The sequence below is a fragment of the Ovis aries genome, chromosome 25, assembly GCF_016772045.2.
Source record: "Ovis aries strain OAR_USU_Benz2616 breed Rambouillet chromosome 25, ARS-UI_Ramb_v3.0, whole genome shotgun sequence".
Taxonomy (NCBI): Eukaryota; Metazoa; Chordata; class Mammalia; order Artiodactyla; family Bovidae; genus Ovis; species Ovis aries.
In genome coordinates this window covers 24,276,864-24,298,857 of record NC_056078.1, presented here as the reverse complement: position 1 = coordinate 24,298,857, position 21,994 = coordinate 24,276,864, and the positions used below count along the sequence as shown (strand labels likewise).

Below are 21,994 nucleotides of genomic sequence, written 5' to 3'. Positions count from 1 at the left end.
CTGCTCAGAAATTTTAGCTATGTATCACAGAATACAAACCTTTGCACTGTATAAATGATCAGCATCTGGTGGATCAAGAATGGCCATATTTTTTTCTAAGGACTCTACTTCTCTGTGCATTACATAGAAATTGCAGTAATTTCCCAGCTGAAACGGTCTTGACAAAGGGAAAGCATCCACCCATGTAAACTGAGCATCAAAAAAGTCACTAGGTATATATAAATTCTGATAACGGCGCCTTAGTTCCATCATGTCACAACTAGGACTGAAAAACAGACATAAGTAGTGAATAAAGTGCCTTAACACCAAAGATTATGCAAAGCTTCACTCAATTCTAAAGCTATTATATATAATTTGACACAGTTAAAAGCCAGCTGAAAATGAATAGTCAACTATTAACGAGCTTTACATTTACATAGAAGCATATGAAAATGTCATTTTCAAATACGTTTATTTATAGTTTTGAATAAATAGCACCTATGTGTTACCTTCTTTATTATTTGTGTATAGCTTAAAATTCACTTAGAGAAGACCCTTTGAAATAACTTCAAACCAAGTTCCAGAGAAGATCTGAACAAAATCAATTCTGCTTCAGTTGAAGCTGTATTTTTGAGAAAATTATGGTTCATACAGAATAAATATAAAGAAGGGATAAGAATAGTATCAATGAGTATGACAGCTCCTCCATCAGGCTTATACAGTGTAGAAAAAAAAATAAAACCTTTATTTCTTCACATCTCTATACCTCTCTATTTAATGATTAAGATCCATACCTGATTTATTATGTAAAGAGAGGATAAGTTTCTTGTCTTTTAAATGTGACATACTGAATTTATTTTTAAAGGATGATTTCCTTTTTCCTAAGAAACAGAACATTTGAAGGAGAGACACTCAAAAGTAAATCAATCTAGTAAAAAGGCTGAGAGATATGTTAAAAACATAATGAATTCCACGAGTGAAAAAGAAAAAAAAAAAAAAATTTAAAAAAAAAAAAAAAAACATAATGAAAAGTGGAAAATACCAAAAGTGTGTAAGATAAGAAGATTAACTACACTGTCCTTTTAAAAAACAAAAAGTACAAAACACGAGCTCTATGTATCTACAGGGATGTTTGTTCATTTGAAACCTAAAATATAGAATTATAGTTGTTGACATATTTGGATAAAATTTTGTTGTCAAAATATCAAAAATGTGGTTATTTGAGTGTTGTTGGAAGTATTACAAACAAAAACTGTAATAGTTTTAGTTTTCCATCACTAGAATTTCTGAAGTCATGTTTTATCCCACAGGAATAGAATCTATAAATGAATGAAACATCACCACTTCTTGGCATATATCCCCTATTATAATCACATTACTACAAGAAAATCTTGATTTCCATAACTACCAATGAGAAGAAATATGGAAACTTTAAAATAACTTTTATTTTTAATGTGTTCCTCTGATATCTGGGAATTTACTTCAAAGTGATGAAGTGATATTGTGAAGATTTAACTTGGAAGGATAAAGACAGCTGCTCAAATTACATCCTAAGTATCAATTCCTCCCAGAATAGCAATTGAGACTAGGAACAGATGAGTTTAAAAGCAGAGCTGCTCTAGTTAATATCTGGAGATGTGGTTTTGTTTCAAATGAATTCCTCTGAAATATGCAGACAGATATTTTTTAAATATACAAGCAAACAGGAGTAACAAGAAATTAAGAATCATTAGTGATTTTACCACATGGAAGAGTAAATGAACAACAACTACCTAACAACTAAGCAAAGTCACCAAGCAAGATTGGGGGGGGGCATGGAGTAGCTTAAACACTACACTGGTTTACTCAAATATAAAACTGAATAAGTAGGAATTTTAATTTTTGTAGGTCAGTATTATGAATACTTTGTCGAATGGAGCAATATCCTCTCAAGACACTCAACTACATAGTTATTTGTTCCTGTGTCAAACAGTTTTAAACACTTTCACTGATTTTTCTTATTTTACTGTAAATTTGCTTTTACCACCTATTAATTTATCTTATACACAACTACCAGTTCCAAGGCTTTTAGAGGATTCTTCCTTTCCTTTAGAGTAGATTAGTCATTTATCAATTTGCCTCTTTATGAATTACAATTTTGCACCTATTACCTAGTTGGCCACCACATCCCAACCATCACTATCTACAACTGCCATACAATGGATTAAGTGCTTTACTTAAATGAAATCAACACAACCTCACAATTAGTTCTGATAGTTAATATCATTTCCATTTCACAAGTGAAGGTCAAAAACTCTTGCTAACTTTCCAGTTACTTCTGATTTCAAAAACTAAAATATATAATATGATATGTATACACACATATGTGTATATGTTATATGTCTGTTAAGTACATACATATGTTTCTATTATACTGCACAGCCACAGAGAACTTGAACTATCTGGTCACTACTGTATCATTACTTCATCATACACAATGAACTATGCATGACCTTAATAAAGTCATCAATAAACTAGAATCTTAAATAATTTTACTTTATGAACAACTTCATTACAGAGGGGCTGCCTTTTTCAATAGCTAGTATCTGTAATGAGTGTATGAAAATAATGCAATCTTGCAAAGAACATAAATGCTAATTCAAATTGCCTTTCTGCTCTTATATAACTAAGAACTAAATGTTATGAAATCAAAATTGTAAAAAAAAAAAAATTCTCTAAGTGTAACACATTCCTCCAAATTACAAAAAGTACAAAATTAGTAATTTGAGAAAACAATGGAGAAAAAAGAACTTACCAATCTAAAGAAAACTTTGAAAACTGAACTGTGTAACGTGGGACAACACGTCGGACTCTCCGAGGTGACCGTTCTCTCTCTCTCCGAGGAGATCTCTCTCGGGAACGTTTTCTCTGAGGAGATCTTTCTCTGGATCTACGTCTTTCTCTTTCTCTTTCACGACTTAAAGCAAATTTTTCTAAAATTACTTTTTCTAGCATTATCAAAGAGTTCTTTAATGAAGTAAATTTAATACGTATAAGCATACATATAAATATAAACAACATTTCACGGTGTACATTTTTAAATAACTTCTTGAACACTGTGGTAAAATACACACAATATAATAATCTATTTTAATCATTTTGAGGTTTACAGTTCAGTGGCATTAAGTGCATTCATTCACACTGTACAACCATCACCACTATCAAAAGTATACTTTTTAAAAACATACCTTCGGTCATCTTTTCTGTTGGGCACTTGATCCCCTCTGTCATTTCTTCCTGAAAATCTGGATGGTGGATCTAACCTTCGTGCTGGTTGTGGCTGTGAAACTATACGGACAGGAGGCTGCAATAAACCAGCTTTAAAAGATACAGAAAAATATATTTTAACTTATTTAAATGAAGTTTAAAAACATCACTCGGTTAAATTTTATATAGAAAACTTTGGCTTTTAGGTTTTGTGACCCATAAATGGTAAAGGCCAGGGATGATTTGCATATTTGTACATTTTAATACTATCATTTAGAAGTGTAAAAACCATTTTTAGCTCAGGAACCACACAAAACCAGTCCACAGACCAAATCCTAGGGCTACAATGTGCTAATCTCTGACCTACAGATATTAAACCAAAGACATTAAAAAACAACAAACCCTTGTTGTTGGCTACACAAGATATTCTAGCTGCACCAGAGTATCATCCAGACATTTTCGACAGAGAAAAACCTTTATAAAAAGAGATCTACGACCATCACTTTGACCAAGTACTCTACCACCTATAATACTGGAAGAATCTGACAACATGTGCCTCCTAGTATGATGCAGTACGAATGAGAAAACATCACCTAAAATGTGCCAAACGCCTTTAGACTTAACTTTTACTTTATAGTTTATATGGCAGAAAGAGGAACAAGGTAAAAATACCACAAGGAATCCACACAATCCAGAACATAACATTATAAAAGAATTTACAAGTCAACTAGACCAATATTTTAAAAAGTCAATGCTATAAAGGAAGAAAGAAAAATGGAAAACTATTTTGGAATAAAAAGACTAAAGAAACACTGTTGTTGCTACTGTTTAGTTACTCTTTTGCAACTCCATGGACTATAGCCTGCCAGGCTCCTTTATCCATGGGATTTCCCAGGCAAGAATACTGGAGTGGGTTGCCATTTCCTTCTGTAGGGAATCTTCCCGTTTCAGGGATCGAACCCGCTGTCTCCTGCACTGCAGGAGGATTCTTTAATTACTGAGCCACCTGGGAAGCCCAAAGTAACATAACCAGATACAACACATGAATCTTACCTGCCTTTTCATTCAGGAAACAAAAAACAACCTTTTGAAAAGGTATCTGGGGACAACTGGGGGTGTCTAAATATAAAGTATTTAAACGCTTTTTCTTAGAAGTGACAATACATTATGGTAATAATAGGAAAAGATTCTCTTTAAGGAAAGGCACACTTACGTTAATGGGTGAAATGTCAACATGCCTACATCATGAACATTCACTGCAGTGTTTTCAGAAAACAAAAACTAAAAACAGTACATTTACCAAAGAAAAACATAAACTGTATAATATTCATACAATGGAACATTAAGCAATGATGAAAACAAAGAAATTAGAGCCACATGAAGCAAGTAAGTATGAAAACCTTAAAATATCATCAACAAAATTCTAATAAAAAAGATTATATAGACAGAATCACCTGTAAAATTCAACAGGCAAGGCTGAAGTATATTATGAGCATATATACTTAGAGTAAAACTGTTAAAAAAGGAAAGGAGTTAACTAATAATGTACTTTTTTACCCAAGTAATGATTACATGGGTGTTTATTTAATAATATTTAACTGCAATCACTTTTATAAATGTTATGTTTGTGCCAATTTACGATAAAACAGAAAATGCCACAATTACATTAAAAAAAAAATACCAATTAAGTGGACTTCTACAAAAGTTAAGACTATCGCTATACAAGTAGAAATTCTCTACAAAAGATATTTAACTTTCTTTTTAGATATTCTGCTAGTCCCTGCTTTTTTTGGTAAATAATAGCATACTCTCATTATTTTAATAACTGAACAGCTATGTTTTAGTCTGTAATACCTTTCTGCTGTGGCTGCTGTAATAAAGGCTGCGGCTGAGTCTGCAACAGTGGTGTAATAGAAGCCGCTGAAATCTGTGCCTGCAGCAGTGACTGGGGCTGGGGCTGAGCCTGAACACCAAATGTTGTCTGTGGTGCAATTGGCTGAAGTACAGCAGGAGGAGTCTTCAGTAAAGGTTGAGTTTGGGATTGATTCTTAACAAAAAGAAATAACATTTTAAAAAACAGAGAAAAATCTTTGTAAATTGGAAGACTCAATCACCGAGTTTTTATAATACCTAATACTATTTTATATACCTGATTTGGTAGTGTTTGAATTCTTTGTGCATTCCATTTAAAAGGCATATTGGGATTATATGTAGCTTCAACCAATACTCTGTCACCCACTTGGGGGGTTTTCCCTTTGACAGCACTGAAAAAAAAATTAAGTTAAATACAAACACTAAATTAGAAGAAATTCTTCCAAAAAAGATTTATATGTTAATACTAAACACTGTAAAGTACACCAGAAATAGGAAGCCTGAAAATCTCTTTTAAAAAGTAGATATACCTCTAAGACTTAAAATATAGCAAAACAGGAGCAATATAAAATATAGCAAAATATACCAAACAGGAGACCCACTTAAACAGAAAAATCTTACATAGTAATTAAACTTAGTATTTCAAAGTACTTCTAAGGAAGTTAATTAGAAATACATTTGAAATATCAAAGGAAATACATATTTCCTGCAACCACCACTACATGAACAAAATACTATTTCAAATCCATTAGTTTATCAATCATTTAATCCTATTATTTTTTTCAACTAAGTGAAGTGAAAGTGAAGTTGCTCAGTCATGTCTGACTCTCTGCGACCCCATGGACTGTAGCCCACAAGGCTCCTCCATCCAATGGGATTTTCCAGGCAAGAATACTGGAGTGGGTTGCCATTTTCTTCTCTAGGGGATCTTCCCAACCCAGGGATGAACCTGGGTCTCCTGCATTGCAGGCAGACACTTTACCGTCTGAGCCACCAGGGAAGCTAAAACATTTTACATATATATTATCATTAGGTATGTCAAACAGAAGATTAAATTTTAAAAAGTATATGACTATTTTAATCTTAAACCTTACTGTAAGTCTGTTCATTAATAGCTAGAAATGTAAACTCACCCCTATAAAACTTTTATAAAGAATTCACAATGACTAGTGTTCAATAATCAAAAGATATCTTTCATCACATTCTCCATCAAAAAACATCACAGGTACAGGTTGAATTATTAAAGCAGAAAATTACAGCTAAACCACAATTCCATGCCACAGTTAAGTAGGTGTCTTATCAAAATACTTAATGCTAAATACAAGCAACCATCTGCCAATAACTAATTAAGTTTACCTAAGCTGAAAAAATACATCTTCATCCACAAATCCAAATGTATCGTGTAGTTTTGTGACCGCCCCTGTAAAAACACGCTGTTTCTGAGGTTGTGTTTGTTGCTGACTGGACCTTGGCGTTGGATATGATACAGTTATCTGAGCTGCAGGTTGAGGAGTTGACAAGCTAAGGCTTGTAGGCAGTCCAACAGCTGGCTATAAAACAAAATCAACATCAAATTAAGGTAAGGATTACAAGTAGTCTAGAAATAAAAACTGACTACTTAAAACTAACTCAAAATTCTAAAAACAATTTAATACATAGGTACACCTTGAAGACGCAACTCAAGTCTGAAAAAAAATTTTTAATCAATTTCATGATTAAGTTCCCTGAGATGAATGCTTTTACAGGGACGTTTCAGGGGAAAAAAGCCACCATAGTGTAATGAGTTTTAAAAAGCACTGCATATTCTAGCCCTCTCTTAGAAATTCAAAATCCATAATAGCATAACAAAGACTCAGGAAAGTCCTAGATAAGTGAAATGAGGCAATTATGTACGATCTCACTTTTATACACGGAATCTAGAAAAACCAAAGAACTCAGAAAACAGATTGGTAGCTGCCAGAGGCGAGTCTGCTGGGGCAAACGACTGGTAGCGATCAATAAGTACAACCTTCCAGTTAAACGTAAGTTCTGGAGATGTATAGAATCGTTAACTATGGTTAACAATACTGTATCATACATTTGAAACTTGTTAAGAGAGTAGATTTTGAAAGTTCTCATCACAAGAAAAAGAAAAATTCACTTATGTGAGGTGATACATGTTAACTGATTGTGAAGATCATCTCACTATACATATATATGGTATTACATCATGCTGTACACCTTACACTAGTACAATGTTGTATGTCAATTAGAACTCAATAAAACTTGAGGGAAAAGGTTAACAGTTTCATTGGTCTTTTCTGGCATAATCAAGCATGAATAACAACATACTATTAAAATTTTTGTATATAAACAGAAATAAAATCATTAAAAAGGAATAATCATGATTAGACTCAAATTCCATAATTCGTTTCACCCTTTCCCAAAAAAGCAAGTCTCGACGTTCTACAGTTGAAAAAATAAAAGGTGAGTCCCATTCTATAATTAGCAAAGGAACTCACCATCTCTTAAAACTATAGCCACAAAATTCTCATGACGTTTCTTTAACATCCTAAGACTTCTTTTTCTTTCAAAACTGTGCCATGCAGTTTGTGGGATTGTATAGTTCCTCAAACAAGGATCAAAACCTGAGCTTTCAACCGTGAAAGTAGAGAGTCCTAACCACTGGACAAAGGGAATTCCTGGTTTTTGTACTTTTAAAGAATTACATACAAGGAAAAAAAAATATGGGTACACTTTGGGAAATGCTATTCTAAGAAAAGGCTTCCTTGGTGGCTCAAACGGTAAAAAAATCCGCCTGCAATACTGGAGACTTGGGTTCGATCCCTGGGTTGGGAAGATTCCCCGGAGAAGGGTATGGCAATCTACTCCAGTATTCTTGCCTAGAGAATCCACATGGACAGAGGAGACTGGTGGGCCACAGTCCCTGGGGTCACAAAAAGTCAGACACAACTGAGCAAGTAAGCACAGCATTCTAAGAGGCTAGCTTTTATACCTTTTCTATTTAGTCTGGAAATCCTACTCTTGAAAACCAAAAATAGGACATACATGTTAATCAATCTTAGTTGTGTTTTTCCTTTTTCTGACCACACTGCAGGGCATGTGGGATCTTAGATCCCAGACCAGGGATCAAACTCGTAACCTCTGAAGTAGAAGCTCAGCTTAACCATTGGACCACCAGGGAAGTCTTATGATTTTTATACAACTTACTATCCAAAGATGGTTTTTAAATTTTTTATTTCTTTCAAAACTGTGCCATGCAGTTTGTAGGATTGTAGTTTCTCAAACACAGATCAAAACCTGAACTCTCAACAGTGAAAGCATGGAGTCCTAATCACTGGACAAAGGGAATTCCTGGTTTTCGCACTTTTAAAGAATAATATAAAAGGAAAAAAAATATGCAACATAGACTGTAAGTGGTCCACAAAGCCTAAAGTAGCATTATGTATCAAAAGTTCACAAAAGTTTTAATGCTGCTGAAAAATTTAGTTGATAATGCATTACAATAACTTTCCTAAAATAAAGTCAAATGAAAAGATATAATATAAAAAAAAACCTAAAAATTTAAGCTACAAAGAAAATGTAAAAGCCAAAAAATCAGTATTAAATTTAAAATAAGGCCTCATATTTATTCAAACTAGATCACAGTAGGATCAGCGATCAAACAGCATAAAAGAAAAAGCAAAACAATGCTTTATTCAACATTATATTGCTAAACTATTATGTGAATCCAACAAATATTCATTTTTAAACGCTGAAGGAAAACACAGCATAATAAAACTTTAGTCTACTCTGCATTCAGATATTCAAGAGAAATAAAGTAATGCCAAACTAACCTGTGTTAAAAGGGTCTGCTGAGGTTGCTGTAACTAAAAATAAAACAAAAAACCAAACAAAAACAGGAAAGAAAAAAAGATAAGGATCAATCGGAATTGCTGCTTCACAGATGCTTTACAAAAGGAAAAATTTCTATTAAATGATAGCTTTATTTGTAACTAAAAAACAGATAAAAAAGTAACAGAAGTCATCAGGGTAAGGTTTCCTACAAGTATTTGTAGCTGCAGAAGACCTTAAATATAACTAACTCATTCAATAAGGATCAAGACATTATTTTTGCTATTTCATAGGAATAACACCCAGAAAAAAACCCCACAATTCCTTAGTGGGGAAACCTCCTGTTCTGCCCCACATTGATTACCATGCTACAGAAATGATTCAATATCATCAGTGTGCTATCTATATCAAAAATATTACTGGCTAGATGTCTAGTTAATATATATATAAAACACCATAAAATGAGAAGCACTTCTTCACTCAGATTTGCCAAAGATAAAGGACCACATATTCTGACATAGAGTTTTCATGGCAATAACAAAGTATAACATTACCAGAAAGCAAAAGGAATTGGTGGGAAGGGAGAAATTTTACATGTTTCTTCTGTGGAAGAGAAGTAACTTTATGAAGTCTCAGCACTGTGTTTTTTATTCACCATCAGGAAGGTCTCCAAAGAAATACTTATCCTAGGTGGTCCTTCTCCCTGTCATCTTTCAACATTCTTAATAAGCTGCCCAGCCTGGAGTTGTCTTATCATGCTCTAGTGCCCCAGCAGTACTAAAGAGTATATAGCTAGAAGAGCAGGCATCTCCTGATGATCCTTAATAACTTGAGGAAAAGGTCTTTTTTCCTACTGGATAGGTAAGCAGTCTGAGGAAGATATGGGCATCATTTCTGAGTTGCGGATATCCTGAGCAGGGTAAGATTTGGGCTTAAGTAAGATTTCTCTTGGGACATCATTAACGTTTATTAGCTTCTAACTAGTGTTTTAAGCTCAATGGTAGAATCTGAAGATCTCAGTTCTTCTGTTCATGACTTTTTACTCACTGTGACTAATGAACCTTAGTAATAAATACTAGTCTAGTAATAAATCCTTACTAGACTTAAAAAGCTAGGATAAAACAATCTATATGACATTTTAACTCAAAACAGTATAAATGTTAAATCTATCAAATTTCTTTTTCTAAAAGTTAAGAATGGATGAGTAACAGCAGTTTTTAGGGCAAAAACATTTGAGTATTGCCATTTTGATGTGGCTCAAAACAACACATAGGCTTTGATTGTATTTCCTAACAGTACTAAAGTAAGTGTAAAGGTAGACTTTCTACTTTGCTTGCTACGTTTCTCCTTGGGTTCTGTTTTTCTTACCATCACAGATATAATAACCCTTGAAGATGATGATTAGAGTATGAGCTTGGGGAAAAGGAGCCAAAGAAACTTATTTTAGTCCAAGTAAGGAGCTTTCAAATTGTTCAACTGTGCCCTGGGAGTAGGGGAACTACAAAGGGAGGCTTCCTCCCATTTTCAACACTATTTTTATATTTTACATACTGGATTTCAATATACAATTTGATTAGGGGGGAAAAAAGTAGGGCTCCATTGCTTTAAATAAATAAAGGCTGAAAGTCAATGGTCTAGGGTTTAGGCTTCAAATGGAAAAAGGAGCTTTTCATTTTGACATGTAGTCTAGTACGGGACAGAAGGCCTGAAGGTTTCAAACAGGAGTATTGGGCCAAAGATTCATTTAGAGTTATCCTTTCCAGATTATCAAAAGACTGGCTGCTGGTTTAGGATTTGAGTTTTCAGGACCTCTCTCCTATCTTCCTCTCCCTTGGAGACATTTCTTTATACCTACCACATTTCTTCCACTCCAGAAAAATTCAAATCACACATTAAGGTTACTGAGGGGAACCAAAATCTATATAAGATTAGTTGGAAAAATGACTTTCTAAAAATCAGTTTTTAACATGGAAAATATAAACTAACCTGTTGCTGCACACTATACAAGGCCTGCTGAGGTTGTGAATATTGCTGGAAAAAAGATTTTTTAAAGAAAAAAATGGATATTAGTTTTAGTCATTCTCAAAAAGCAATATACACACATACATTCAAATACATAATAAGCATTACACTAAAAAGGAATTTTCTAAACAGCTACACTTCATCTAAAATAAAATAGTGATTATTTATAATTTCAGATTCGTCAAGAATGAAATTTTATTCAAATAACTAAGATATAAGGACTTTAGAATTTTGACTCTGCAGCTACACTTCTGTTATGTCCTGGGCATAAATAATTCTTATCATCAGAAAAAAATAAGCATAATGCAACTCCACAATTACTCATCCCTTAAAATGTACCTACCCTTGGCTACCCAGATTTGAAAGTTTTCTATGTCGCATTTTAAAACCGAAACATTCACCTGTTGCAACGCAGCTGCTGCAGCTGCAGCTTGTTGCTGCAATGCTGCAGTCTGAGTTAACTGATAGTTTGCTGGGGTTTGTGTAGTCAGGCCTGCTGCTGCCAAGGCAGTTTGCTGTGTATAAATGGTAGGAGATGCTCCAAGGAGAGATGGCTGCTGAACACCCAATGCAGCTAAAATGAGATTAAAAAGGGGGGGGAAGGAAAAAAAAAATCAAGATTATTTGAATCCTTTCCAGGAATTTTCAATGAGTGCTTAGTTATGCATTACAGTCTGCCACTACTTAGTGAAGGAAAAAAAAACTAAAAGAAAAATTTCAGTAATGCCCCACCTCAGATTCCAATGGCTTTAAATATTTGTTCAAGTCATGATAAATACAAGAAAACCTTAATCTATAAAATTAAACTACAGAATGAACCCAACAAACCTCAGCTAGACCAAGAGGCTAAAGTACCCTCAAAAAATATTTTCAGAAAGAACAAAAAATATATTATCTTATTTTACTCATCTAGAATGTATTGTTTTACCCTCAAGCAGATTAGAATCAAACATTAAGGACAGTATTGCTGGAAGTGATCCACCATTAAAACATCCTACTATCAAGGATGTATTTCTTGTACTTCAACTCTGTATTAAAAAACTATAAAACTAGCAAACAGATGGTAGGAACGGTTTAAATACAAAGCTAAACTGCAGTCTGGCACTGCCCTTCCCAAAACTGTATCTCCTAGAATGATGACTAGCTCCCCAGGACATTAAGTTTGTAAAAAAGGGGTCCAAGGTTTTAAAAGTTGACGCAACAGCAAATTAGGTATGTATTTTTACTGTAAGAATCCTCAGAACATTTAATATGCCACTAAGCACTGTGAATATCAAAAGAGGTCACCATAAAACAGTATTTGCTCATGTAACACTCCCTTTTCCAAAGCATCTTGCTTGCATCTTAGAGCAACCTGAAAAAAATGCTGCTCATCAGCTAGTAGTTAATAACCGTACAGAAAGAACAATAGGAACAGGAACAGAACAGAGACCATTTATGAATTAACCAAAGCACCTAGTCTAGAATCTACCAGAGAATCTTTTGAAGTGTGCAGTTCATCATCAATCTTGTTTAAGAGTCCAGATTAATTCTACTTAAAAATAAAGCAAACCAACAACAAAGTGAGGCAAAAACAAGCAAATCCCAGAAATCATGTTTGGAATTCATATAAATTACACATTACTCCCTGATAAAACATGATTTTTAAAAATTCAAAAAGAATGAAGGGGAAAAAAAAGATTCTAAGGTGGGGAAAAAAAACCTACTGGATGTCCTGAATACACAATCCTAAACCCTTACAACATTAATATTTTATTCTCTTTGTTTTTAAGATAAGTCAGATGCCATAGATGGGTAAAAAGGAGAAACCAAGACTAACAAAATTAAACAGAAGTGGGGAATGTCTTAACACCAATGCAAATTCAAAATGAGGTCAACTGCACTGAGAATGGAAAAATAAAGTACAAAACTACAGCACAGGTTCTAACCAGTAGATCCTGTTAACTTCTGGAACTGTACATAAAATTACAGATAAGAAAGTTTAAAGTTTTCATCAGTTTTTCCAAAGCGTAAGAAACCCCAACAAGCTTAAGAACCACTTCTCTAGGATAACAAAAGCAAAGTTCTCATGTAAACACAAGACAGGTAAAGAACATAGGAAAAATTAAAAATTAAATTCAATGTTCTGCATTTGACAAAGTAACCTCTTGAGATTCAAATCATGCCTGCGTCTCCTTCCCCTACGTGAGCTCTGACCTCTGATCTGCTGTTTCATTCTGCTAGTACCAATTTCCAGAACACTGGAAAGTATCAATAGCTGTCACAGTAAAAGGGCTCACAGCCAGTATCTCACAAACAGCTTTTTCCTACAGCTTTTCTAGGTGTTCTAGACTCTGACAACATATCAAGTAGCCCAGCATTAAGTAGGTGGGATGACGGCTGATATCCGGCATCTCTTTTCCACTGTTGACAGTCAATGTGAGGTATTAGAAACTACAATGCAGACTGACAGGTACCAAGGCTCAAACGCGAGGAGAAACTTATGGGAAGGAGATTTATATTCCAGTAGTTGCTGCACACTACTAGCTAGTTAATTCAAACTTTGTGAAATCATTGTGCGTAGGTTGTGGCTTTTATATGTCTATATAATATAGCTCTTTTAAAAATCGTTTGAGATTTTAAGCTCAATAAGTATTTCATTAAAATTTATTAATGCTCCTCTTTTTTGTAGCTAGATCTAAGAAGCTATCCTTGAATATTTGTATACAGCATTCTCTACTCTTCTGAACAGAATAAAATCAATATTCTGCATGATAATTCTATAGCTTGCAAAGAACAAAGGCATGAATCTCTGAGTTAATCTTTCTCTCTCCATAAGTGGCCTAACACTTATCAGTTGGAGATTTTTTTTTCCAATTATCCACATTGGAACAGTCTGTTCATTTATCTGTGCCTGATTCAATATGACTGTTGAAGGTCTCGTGACACATCTGAAACAGATACACTTATAAACATGTATCAATACTTGCACACACCTATGAAATAAGCCCTAAATGACCAAAGGTTCAGTTCAGTTGCGTCCGACACTTTGCAACCCCATGAATCGCAGCACACCAGACCTCCCTGTCCATCACCAACTCCCAGAGTTCACTCAGACTCACGTCCATTGCGTCAGTGATGCCATCCAGCCATCTCATCCTCCGTCATCCCCTTCTCCTCCTGCCCCCAATCCCTCCCAGCATCAGAGTCTTTTCCAATGAGTCAACTCTTTGCATGAAGTGGCCAAAGTACTGGAGTTTTAGCTTTAACATCATTCCTTCCAAAGAAATCCCAAGGCTGATCTCCTTCAGAATGGACTGGTTGGATCTCCTTGCAGTCCAAGGGACCCTCAAGAGTCTTCAACACCACAGTTCAAAAGCATCCATTCTTCGGTGCTCAGCCTTCTTCACAGTCCAACTCTCACATCCATACATGACCCAGGAAAAACCAAAGCCTTGACTAGACGGACCTTAGTCGGCAAAGTAATGTCTGCTTTTGAATATGCTAGCTAGGCTGGTCATAATTTTTCTTCCAAGAAGTAAGCGTCTTTGAATTTCATGGCTGCAGTCACCATCTGCAGTGATTTTGGAGCCCCAAAAAGGCATGCAGGCTTCTAGAATCTTAGGTCCCCAGCAGGGATCAAACCGGGGAGTGAAATCACTGAGTTCTAACCACTGGACAGCCAGGGAATTCCTGCAATCTTCGATTTCTACCAAATGAGTTAGTTGGATATATCCAACTCTATCAAGAGATAACTAATGTAAGTATACATAGCACATCAGCCATTATTTGTTTGAAAAAGACCATTAATCTTGCAACTGAACAATGTGAGCTCCAGACTCAAGAGATGGGGATTTTAAGACAACCAATGGGCCAGATTAAAAAGGAAGAAAAAATGAGGTCATATTTATGACAACATCCTAAGTGTTTATTAACAGATGAATGGATAAAGATGTGTGGTACATATATATACATAACAGAATATTACTTGGCCATTAAAAAAAAAAAATCTTGCCACTTCAGCAATATGGACGGACTGGAAAGGTATAATGCCAAGTGAAAAAAAGGCAGAAGAAAAAATGCTGTATATCACATATATGTGGAATCTAAAAACTAAAACAAACTAGTGAATGTAACAAAAAGGCAGAGTCACAGATATAGCGACTAGTATCTAGTTCTGAGGAGAGGGAGGGAGGGGCAAGACAGGGTCGGGGAGTGGGAGATGCAACTACTGGGTGTAAAATAACACACTACAGCACAAGAAATAAAGTCAGTATTTTGAAGTAACTTCAAATGGAGTGTGATCTTAATAAAATTTGTATGGGGGGACTTCCTGGGGGTCCAGTGGTCAAGACTCATGATTCCAATGCATGGGTTCAATTCCAGGTTGGGGAACAAACATCCCACAAGCTATGTGGCACAGCATAAATAGTTTGTATAAGAAAATGTGTTTGAATACAGCTACATTTAAAACAACTGTATTAGCTTCACTTGTTAGAGCATCACATAATCACCATGACTTTAACTCCTGAACTAGTTCATTTCTTTGTCTATAGCCAGAATGTCATCACCCTACAAATGGTCAAAGAAATGGGTGAGAAAATATGTCCTGGAATTGGCTAAATCCACCCAAACATCTTAATACTGTTGCAATTATTTACATATACCATGCAAATACTTTGAGTCAAATATACTGAAGATACTCCTGAAGTGAAGTGAAGTTGCTCAGTCGTGCCCGACTCTTTGCGACCCCACAGACTGTAGCCTACCAGGCTCCTCAATCCATGGAATTTTCCAGGCAAGAGTACTGGAGTGGGTTGCCATTTCCTTCTCCAGGGGATCTTCCCAATCCAGGGATTGAACCCAGGTCTCCTGCACTGCAGGCAGATGCTTTACCGTATGAGCCACCAGGGAAGCTCAAGATACTCCTGTATCACTACAATTTATCTAAAGGATATTTAAAGATTCCATCAGTGACTTACCAGCTATCCCTCTCACTGTCCCTTTACACAACAGAAATTGTTTAACTTTCAAACCTAAAAGCTCTGGTCCCAGTTATAACTGTCATTGAATATACAGGAAATGGAAAAATAGGGTAAATTTTAAAGATAAGAGTAAATATTAAATAACAAGTATTTCAGTATAGGGAATTTAGAAAGAAGGCTGGAAATACAGACCCTAAATACCATCTCAAGAGTTTGAGCTGTATTCTAAAGTTTAAGACAGTTTTGAGGATGAATCTGTCTAGTCAACACTATGGTTTTTCCAGTGGTCATGTATGGATGTGAGAGTTGGACTATAAAGAAAGCTGAGCACCGAAGAATTGATGTTTTTGAACTGTGGTGTTGGAGAAGACTCTTGAGAGTCCCCTGGATTGCAAGGAGATCCAACCAGTCCAACCTAAAGGACATCAGTCCTGGGTGTTCACTGGAAGGACTGAGGTTGAAACTGAAACTCCAATACTTTGGCTACCTGATGCGAAGAGCTGACTCACTTGAAAAGACCCTGATGCTGGGAAAGATTGAGGGCAAGAGGAGAAGGGGACAACACAGGATGAGATGGTTGGATGTCATCACCGACTCAATGGACATGGGTCTGGGTGGACTCCAGGAGTTGGTAATGGACAGGGAGGCCTGGCGTGCTGTGTTTCACGGGGTCACAAAGAGTCGGACACAACTGAACGACTGAACTGAACTGAAAAGAACAGAATAATGGAAGAAGCAATGAACCTAACAATAGACTCTTCTGTGACTTCCTCTTGATAAACTTCTTCACTTTTCTGGGCCTCAAATTCTTTATCTGTTAGAGAAACATGCTGAGACAGAATCTAGTTCAGGGTCCATTCAGCTTTGGAAAATTTTGTAATTTAAATAGAAATCATGCTTTAGGAAAAATTATCACATCTGACAGATACATTGGAGGTGGGGGGAAATTGTAAGTATCACATCTAGTAAAAGAGGAAAGCAAATTAAAGCAGTTAGAACTTAATGAAGAATAATAAACACAGAGTATGACCAAATGACAGATGGGGAAAAGAGCATCCCAACTTAAGTGAATGTTATGGTAAATCATGTGCTTAGTCACTTAGTCGTCTCTGACTCTTTGAGACCCTATGAACAGGGGCCCTCCAGACTCTTCTGTCCATAAGATTCTCCAGGCAAGAATACTGGAGTGGATAGCCATTTCCTTCGTCAGAGGATCTTCCCAACCCAGGGATCGAACCTGCATCTCTTATGTCTGCTATATTGGCAGGCAGGTTCCTCATCACTAGTGCCACCTGGGAAGCCCACATTACAGATCAGGGTATAAAGCTTTGGGAAGGGTATGGAAGAGCCTGAAATTTAGGTGAGAGACTCTGGCATAGCCTATGTAAGCAAGAGAAAGCTGTTACGGATGCAGTCATCCAAATGTGAAGTACAGAGGCCCTAAAAGTAAAAGAGAGGAATACATTTGAGGCATTTTCAAAGGAGAAGAAAGTCAAAGTTTGATATATGTTTGAATATGGGAAGTAAAGGAAAAGAAAATTAAGGATGACAAACTCGAAATTATTAACTCCTTAACTGAACAGCTTCCCAGGTGGCTCAGATAGTAAAGAATCTGCCTGCAATGCAGGAGACCGGGGTTCAATCCTAGAGTTAGGAACATGCATGGGAGAAGCAAATGGCAATCCACACCAGTATTCTTGCCTAGGAAATCTTATGGACAGAGGAGTGGGCTACAGTACATGGGGTTGCAAACAGTCATACACAATTGAGCGAACAGCACAGACACAATTGAAAAACAGCATTAAAATTAATCAGAAATAATTCAAATACTGATCTTCAACTTTATGACAGATTTCACCAATTAAGTGCTAGTGGACATACTTTTATTGAAGTTTTTAATCTTACATATGTCATCTGTGTGAATGCACTGAAATGTTCAAATCACTGTTAGCTGATTCCAGAGTTAAGTACAAATGCAAGACAGTCTTGCTAGAAATTGGAATAGCAAAGCCATTAACTGAACGTAAGCTTAAGTCATATACTAAAAGGAAATAGCAGTCATTTTTTATATTGCTTTCAGGAGAAAATAAGTCAGACGCACAGGCACAAAGATCAAAATATTTTCATTTGAATTGAATTTTCAGTTAACCTTTTTCTGTTGTATGACCACCATTTGATTAACATTGACCTCTGATACTAATATATCTGGCATATTTCAATGCATGCATGTTTTTTTAAAACTAGAATAAAATATGGAGAAGGCAATGGCACTCCACTCCAGTAGTACTCTCGCCTGGAAAATCCCGTGGACTGAGGAGCCTGGTAGGCTGCAGTCCGTGGGGTCGCTAAGAGTTGGACACGACTCAGTGACTTCACTTTCACTTTTCACTTTCATGCATTGGAGAAGGAAATGGCAACCCACTCCAGTGTTCTTGCCTGGAGAATCCCAGGGACGGGGGAGCCTGGTGGGCTGCCATCTATGGGGTCGCACAGAGTCGGACACAACTGAAGCAACTTAGCAGTAAAATAAAATAGGCACTTATACCACTATCCTGATTAAGTTCTTCTGATGCCCTCTGCTGAAATTTTTTTTAATCAAATTGCATTTGAAGCTTACAGGAGAAAATGTAAAGCCTTATAGATATACTAGGCTGAAATTCTCCATGAAATGAGGTATAAATAAAACAAATCATAATTGCCTTAGAGTTGAAAAATATTCAGCTTTGACAGAAATTAGCTTGGCTCTGAGAATCAATTCTAATAAGATAATCATTAGTCACAAAGGCTTGAAAATGAAGGCTAGAAAATATCAGGCCTTCAGGAAACAGCTCAAACTACGAAAGTCACTCAGCTGTGTCCGATTCTTTGCGACCTCGTGGACTGTCCATGGAATTCTCCAGGCCAGAATGCTGGAGTGGGTAGCTTTTCCCTTCTCCAGAGGATCTTCCCAAACCAGAGATCGAACCCAGGGCTCCCACACTGCAGGTGGATTCTTTACAACTGAGCCACGAGGGAAGGCCAAGAAAGCTGGAGTAGGTAGCCTATCCCTTCTCCAGGGGAGCTTCCTGATCCAGGAATCGAACTGGGGTCTCCTGCATTGCAGACAGATTCTTTACCAAGTATAGAACATAAAATTTTCAATAGTTTAATAAAAACACTCACTAGAGAACCTACTCCAGGATTTTTGTAGGAAAACTAAACATAGATGCTAACAAAATACTTGCCTAGTTACTGAGGTCATGATGCATCAATAAAATATCAGACTTTGAAAAACTATGATTAATGACAGGTTCCAGAATAATTCATAATTTCTTAGAGCAAAAACTGTTTACACAAATCCCATTATTTACATTTGGAATCTCTATTGTCAAATATGGAAAAGGAGGTGTATAATTACTACTGACTCTTGACAAGTTTTGAAACCTTTATAGTGTCTCCTTTGCTCAGTTTCACAATAAAAACAAAAGCACAGTGCGTATTTAAGTAATTACAATATAGATGTTAAGAACTACGGACAATAGAAATTAACCGTAACAGCTATTCTACAGAAACAACACAGATAAGAAATTAAAGCAAATTGTACATTGAAAATCAGGTAAACATGTTCTTTACCAAAATACCAGTACACATCACTTATTTCTGGACACACAGTATTTGCTAATAATTCCTGTTTTATCAAAATTAAGTCATTATCAGGTTCCCCACTATTTAACACAGAGAAGAAACATTTGGATACCAATTATAACTATTATTTCATATTATATTCAGTTGCTCATTTAATCCCTCAAATCAAAACAACTGTTGCTCCTTTAATATTTCAAATCAAAAGTAACTAAAATAAAAACCCTAATGTATTCATTTCCTTAAAGACAAAGGTCACCTACATAGCAAGATAATCATGTCAACCCAATTTAGAACATCAGAGTTAGAAGATCACAGTGTCTCTGCAACTGACCTCAAATAACAAAAATTTAAGTAAAATGCAGCAAAAACTAGTATCAAGTATATCATAAATAAAATATATTCAAATTAACAGAATAAGCTGCAACTTTTCTGGGTACTCAGAGAAACTCTAAATTTCATTTTGTAAACTGAAGATTCAAACCATAAGTCAAGAAATGGCAAAAAAAAAAAAACGTAAAAGTCTTCCCAAGAGCAATAGGAAGAAAAGCTGAAATAAACACTTTTAATGACATGTTTTGTTACCTTATTTTGAAAATGACATTTCGTAGGCTTTATTTTGAATACGTAAATATTTGCCCTTTTCCTTTACATCTATTTATTCTTTTCCTTTGCTTCATAAATTCTTTAGAGTTGGTTTTTTCACTTAAAATTCAAATACCTGAAAACCAGTCTTATAATTTTTCATAAAGTATGAATACACTTAATTTTAATGTAACTTATGAATACTGACACCTTAACATGCCAAATGAGGTAAACTAGGATGAATGAGTGGCTGCTAACCTCTAACATAACTAAACCAATATAACTGTCCAAACTGCTGTGTAAGGCAGGTATTTCGCTAGCTCGTCTATGAATTTTTAAAAGAAGCTTCACAGATTATCTTAAAAGATACATCATTTGCAAAGTTATATTCACGATATTATGCAGAGATTAATGCACACAGTTAAAACATATCCCAAATCCAGCATCTATAGCACATGTGTTCAGAGGAAGCCTGACCTGGCTGAGATACCGCAGTGGCTGTAAACTGAGTAGCCCATGGCGGATTCTTCTGTCCTCCAAACTGAGCCATGACAAAAGGGGAGGGGGGGACCTTCGCCTGTTTTGTCTTCTACAGCAGCGATCTATTAAGAAAGGAGCCACAGTTGAAAGTTCAACCAAACTACAACCATCACAAAAGTCTTATTTAAAGAAATGTTTAATTTGTCAAGGCCATCTTGTAGACCAACTATAAATAACAAGGGGCACGTGAATGTCCGATATGCAGCAAAAACATTTACATCAAATTACTTCACGAAAGTAGCCAATTTCAATACATGACATTAGAGGTCGACTTACAAGAAACGCACTTCCCTCATCGACTACAAACTGTCACATTTAAACAGAAGACCGTTTTCTACCCGATTCTTAACAATAAAAAATACACAGCTTTACATTCAACAGAAAAATAGCCTGCTTGTTTCTTCTGGCATGGGCTGGAGGCTAAAAGTGGAAAAACCAATAACGGAAATTGGGACGAGACATCGAAGAAAGGTATTCAAGAGCATCATTTAAATAACGAACATCTCCTTACTTTCCAGACTAGGGAAGAACCTGGGGGCTCCTTTTCTCTCCCCTTCCTCGAGGAGAAAGACAGTTGAAACAACGGATGCCCCTTAGAGAACCATCGTGAAGACCCCTCCCCCCCAAATCCAGCCAGAAGCAGCGAAGGTCTCAGCCTGCGCACTCCCTTCCCCCCACACCTCGGAGGGACCAGAGCTGTGCCATCCATCTTCCTCCAGCCCCAGCTCCTCGCGGGCCGCAGACCAGGGGAGAGGGAATCCTCCGTCTCGGAGACTAGGCGAAATGCAAAAAAGGGGATACCGACAGCTCCGGTACCCATAAGCCCCCAGCGGTGCGGAGAAGCCTCCATTCCCCCAAAACCCGTGCCGCCGGGCAAGGCTCCGACGTCCCAGACCCGAACCCAGGAGGCTAAAGCCTCACCGGCTGGAGAGCGAGGGACGGCGGCCCGGAGCCCCTTCGAGCCTGCCAGGCAGGGGCCGAGGCCGAGGGTTGCCGGGGGCACCGGAGGGGCCGCCGGAAAAAAAAAAAAAAAACCGAGGCGGTGGGGGAGGGGCCCCGGCCGCGCCGGGCCTGCTCCGACCCGCACAAAAGGGACCGTGTCCCTCCCGTCCCAGTCCCACGAGAGCCCCACCGTCGCCGGCGTACGGACGCCGTGCTACCAAAACGGCCGCTCCCGGCGCTGCGGCGGATCCGACAGGACGCTAGGAACCCCGGCACGGTCGCCCGCCGCTCCAACCGCGAGGACCAAACCTTCACCTGAATCCGGTCCCAGTTAACACCGAAGCCATTTCAAACCCATCAGGCTTAAGCGCATGCGTCAACCTCCCCCT

The 21,994-nt window shown here is 36.8% G+C and overlaps 1 protein-coding gene across 7 annotated transcripts in view; it reads right to left on the bottom strand.

Moving 5' to 3' along the window:
• The window catches only part of CCAR1 (cell division cycle and apoptosis regulator 1), a 44,551-nt gene that overhangs the window by 22,340 nt on the left and 217 nt on the right, over positions 1-21,994 (bottom strand). The window contains exons 1-11 of one of the 7 annotated variants that reach the window (XM_015104399.4): positions 21,796-21,974; positions 20,601-20,725; positions 11,355-11,527; positions 10,918-10,962; positions 8,934-8,966; positions 6,454-6,647; positions 5,375-5,489; positions 5,080-5,272; positions 3,207-3,336; positions 2,774-2,935; positions 40-265 (exon numbers count right to left, since the gene is read on the bottom strand). In XM_015104399.4, coding sequence (XP_014959885.1) covers positions 40-265; positions 2,774-2,935; positions 3,207-3,336; positions 5,080-5,272; positions 5,375-5,489; positions 6,454-6,647; positions 8,934-8,966; positions 10,918-10,962; positions 11,355-11,527; positions 20,601-20,673 — 1,344 coding nt within the window. In that variant the 5' untranslated portion in view covers positions 20,674-20,725; positions 21,796-21,974. Of the gene's footprint in view, positions 1-39; positions 266-2,773; positions 2,936-3,206; positions 3,337-5,079; positions 5,273-5,374; positions 5,490-6,453; positions 6,648-8,933; positions 8,967-10,917; positions 10,963-11,354; positions 11,528-20,600; positions 20,726-21,343; positions 21,668-21,795; positions 21,975-21,994 lie in introns of those variants that run through there. The other 6 variants (XM_004021418.5, XM_042240950.1, XM_042240951.1 and 3 more) reach the window with 6 other exon arrangements.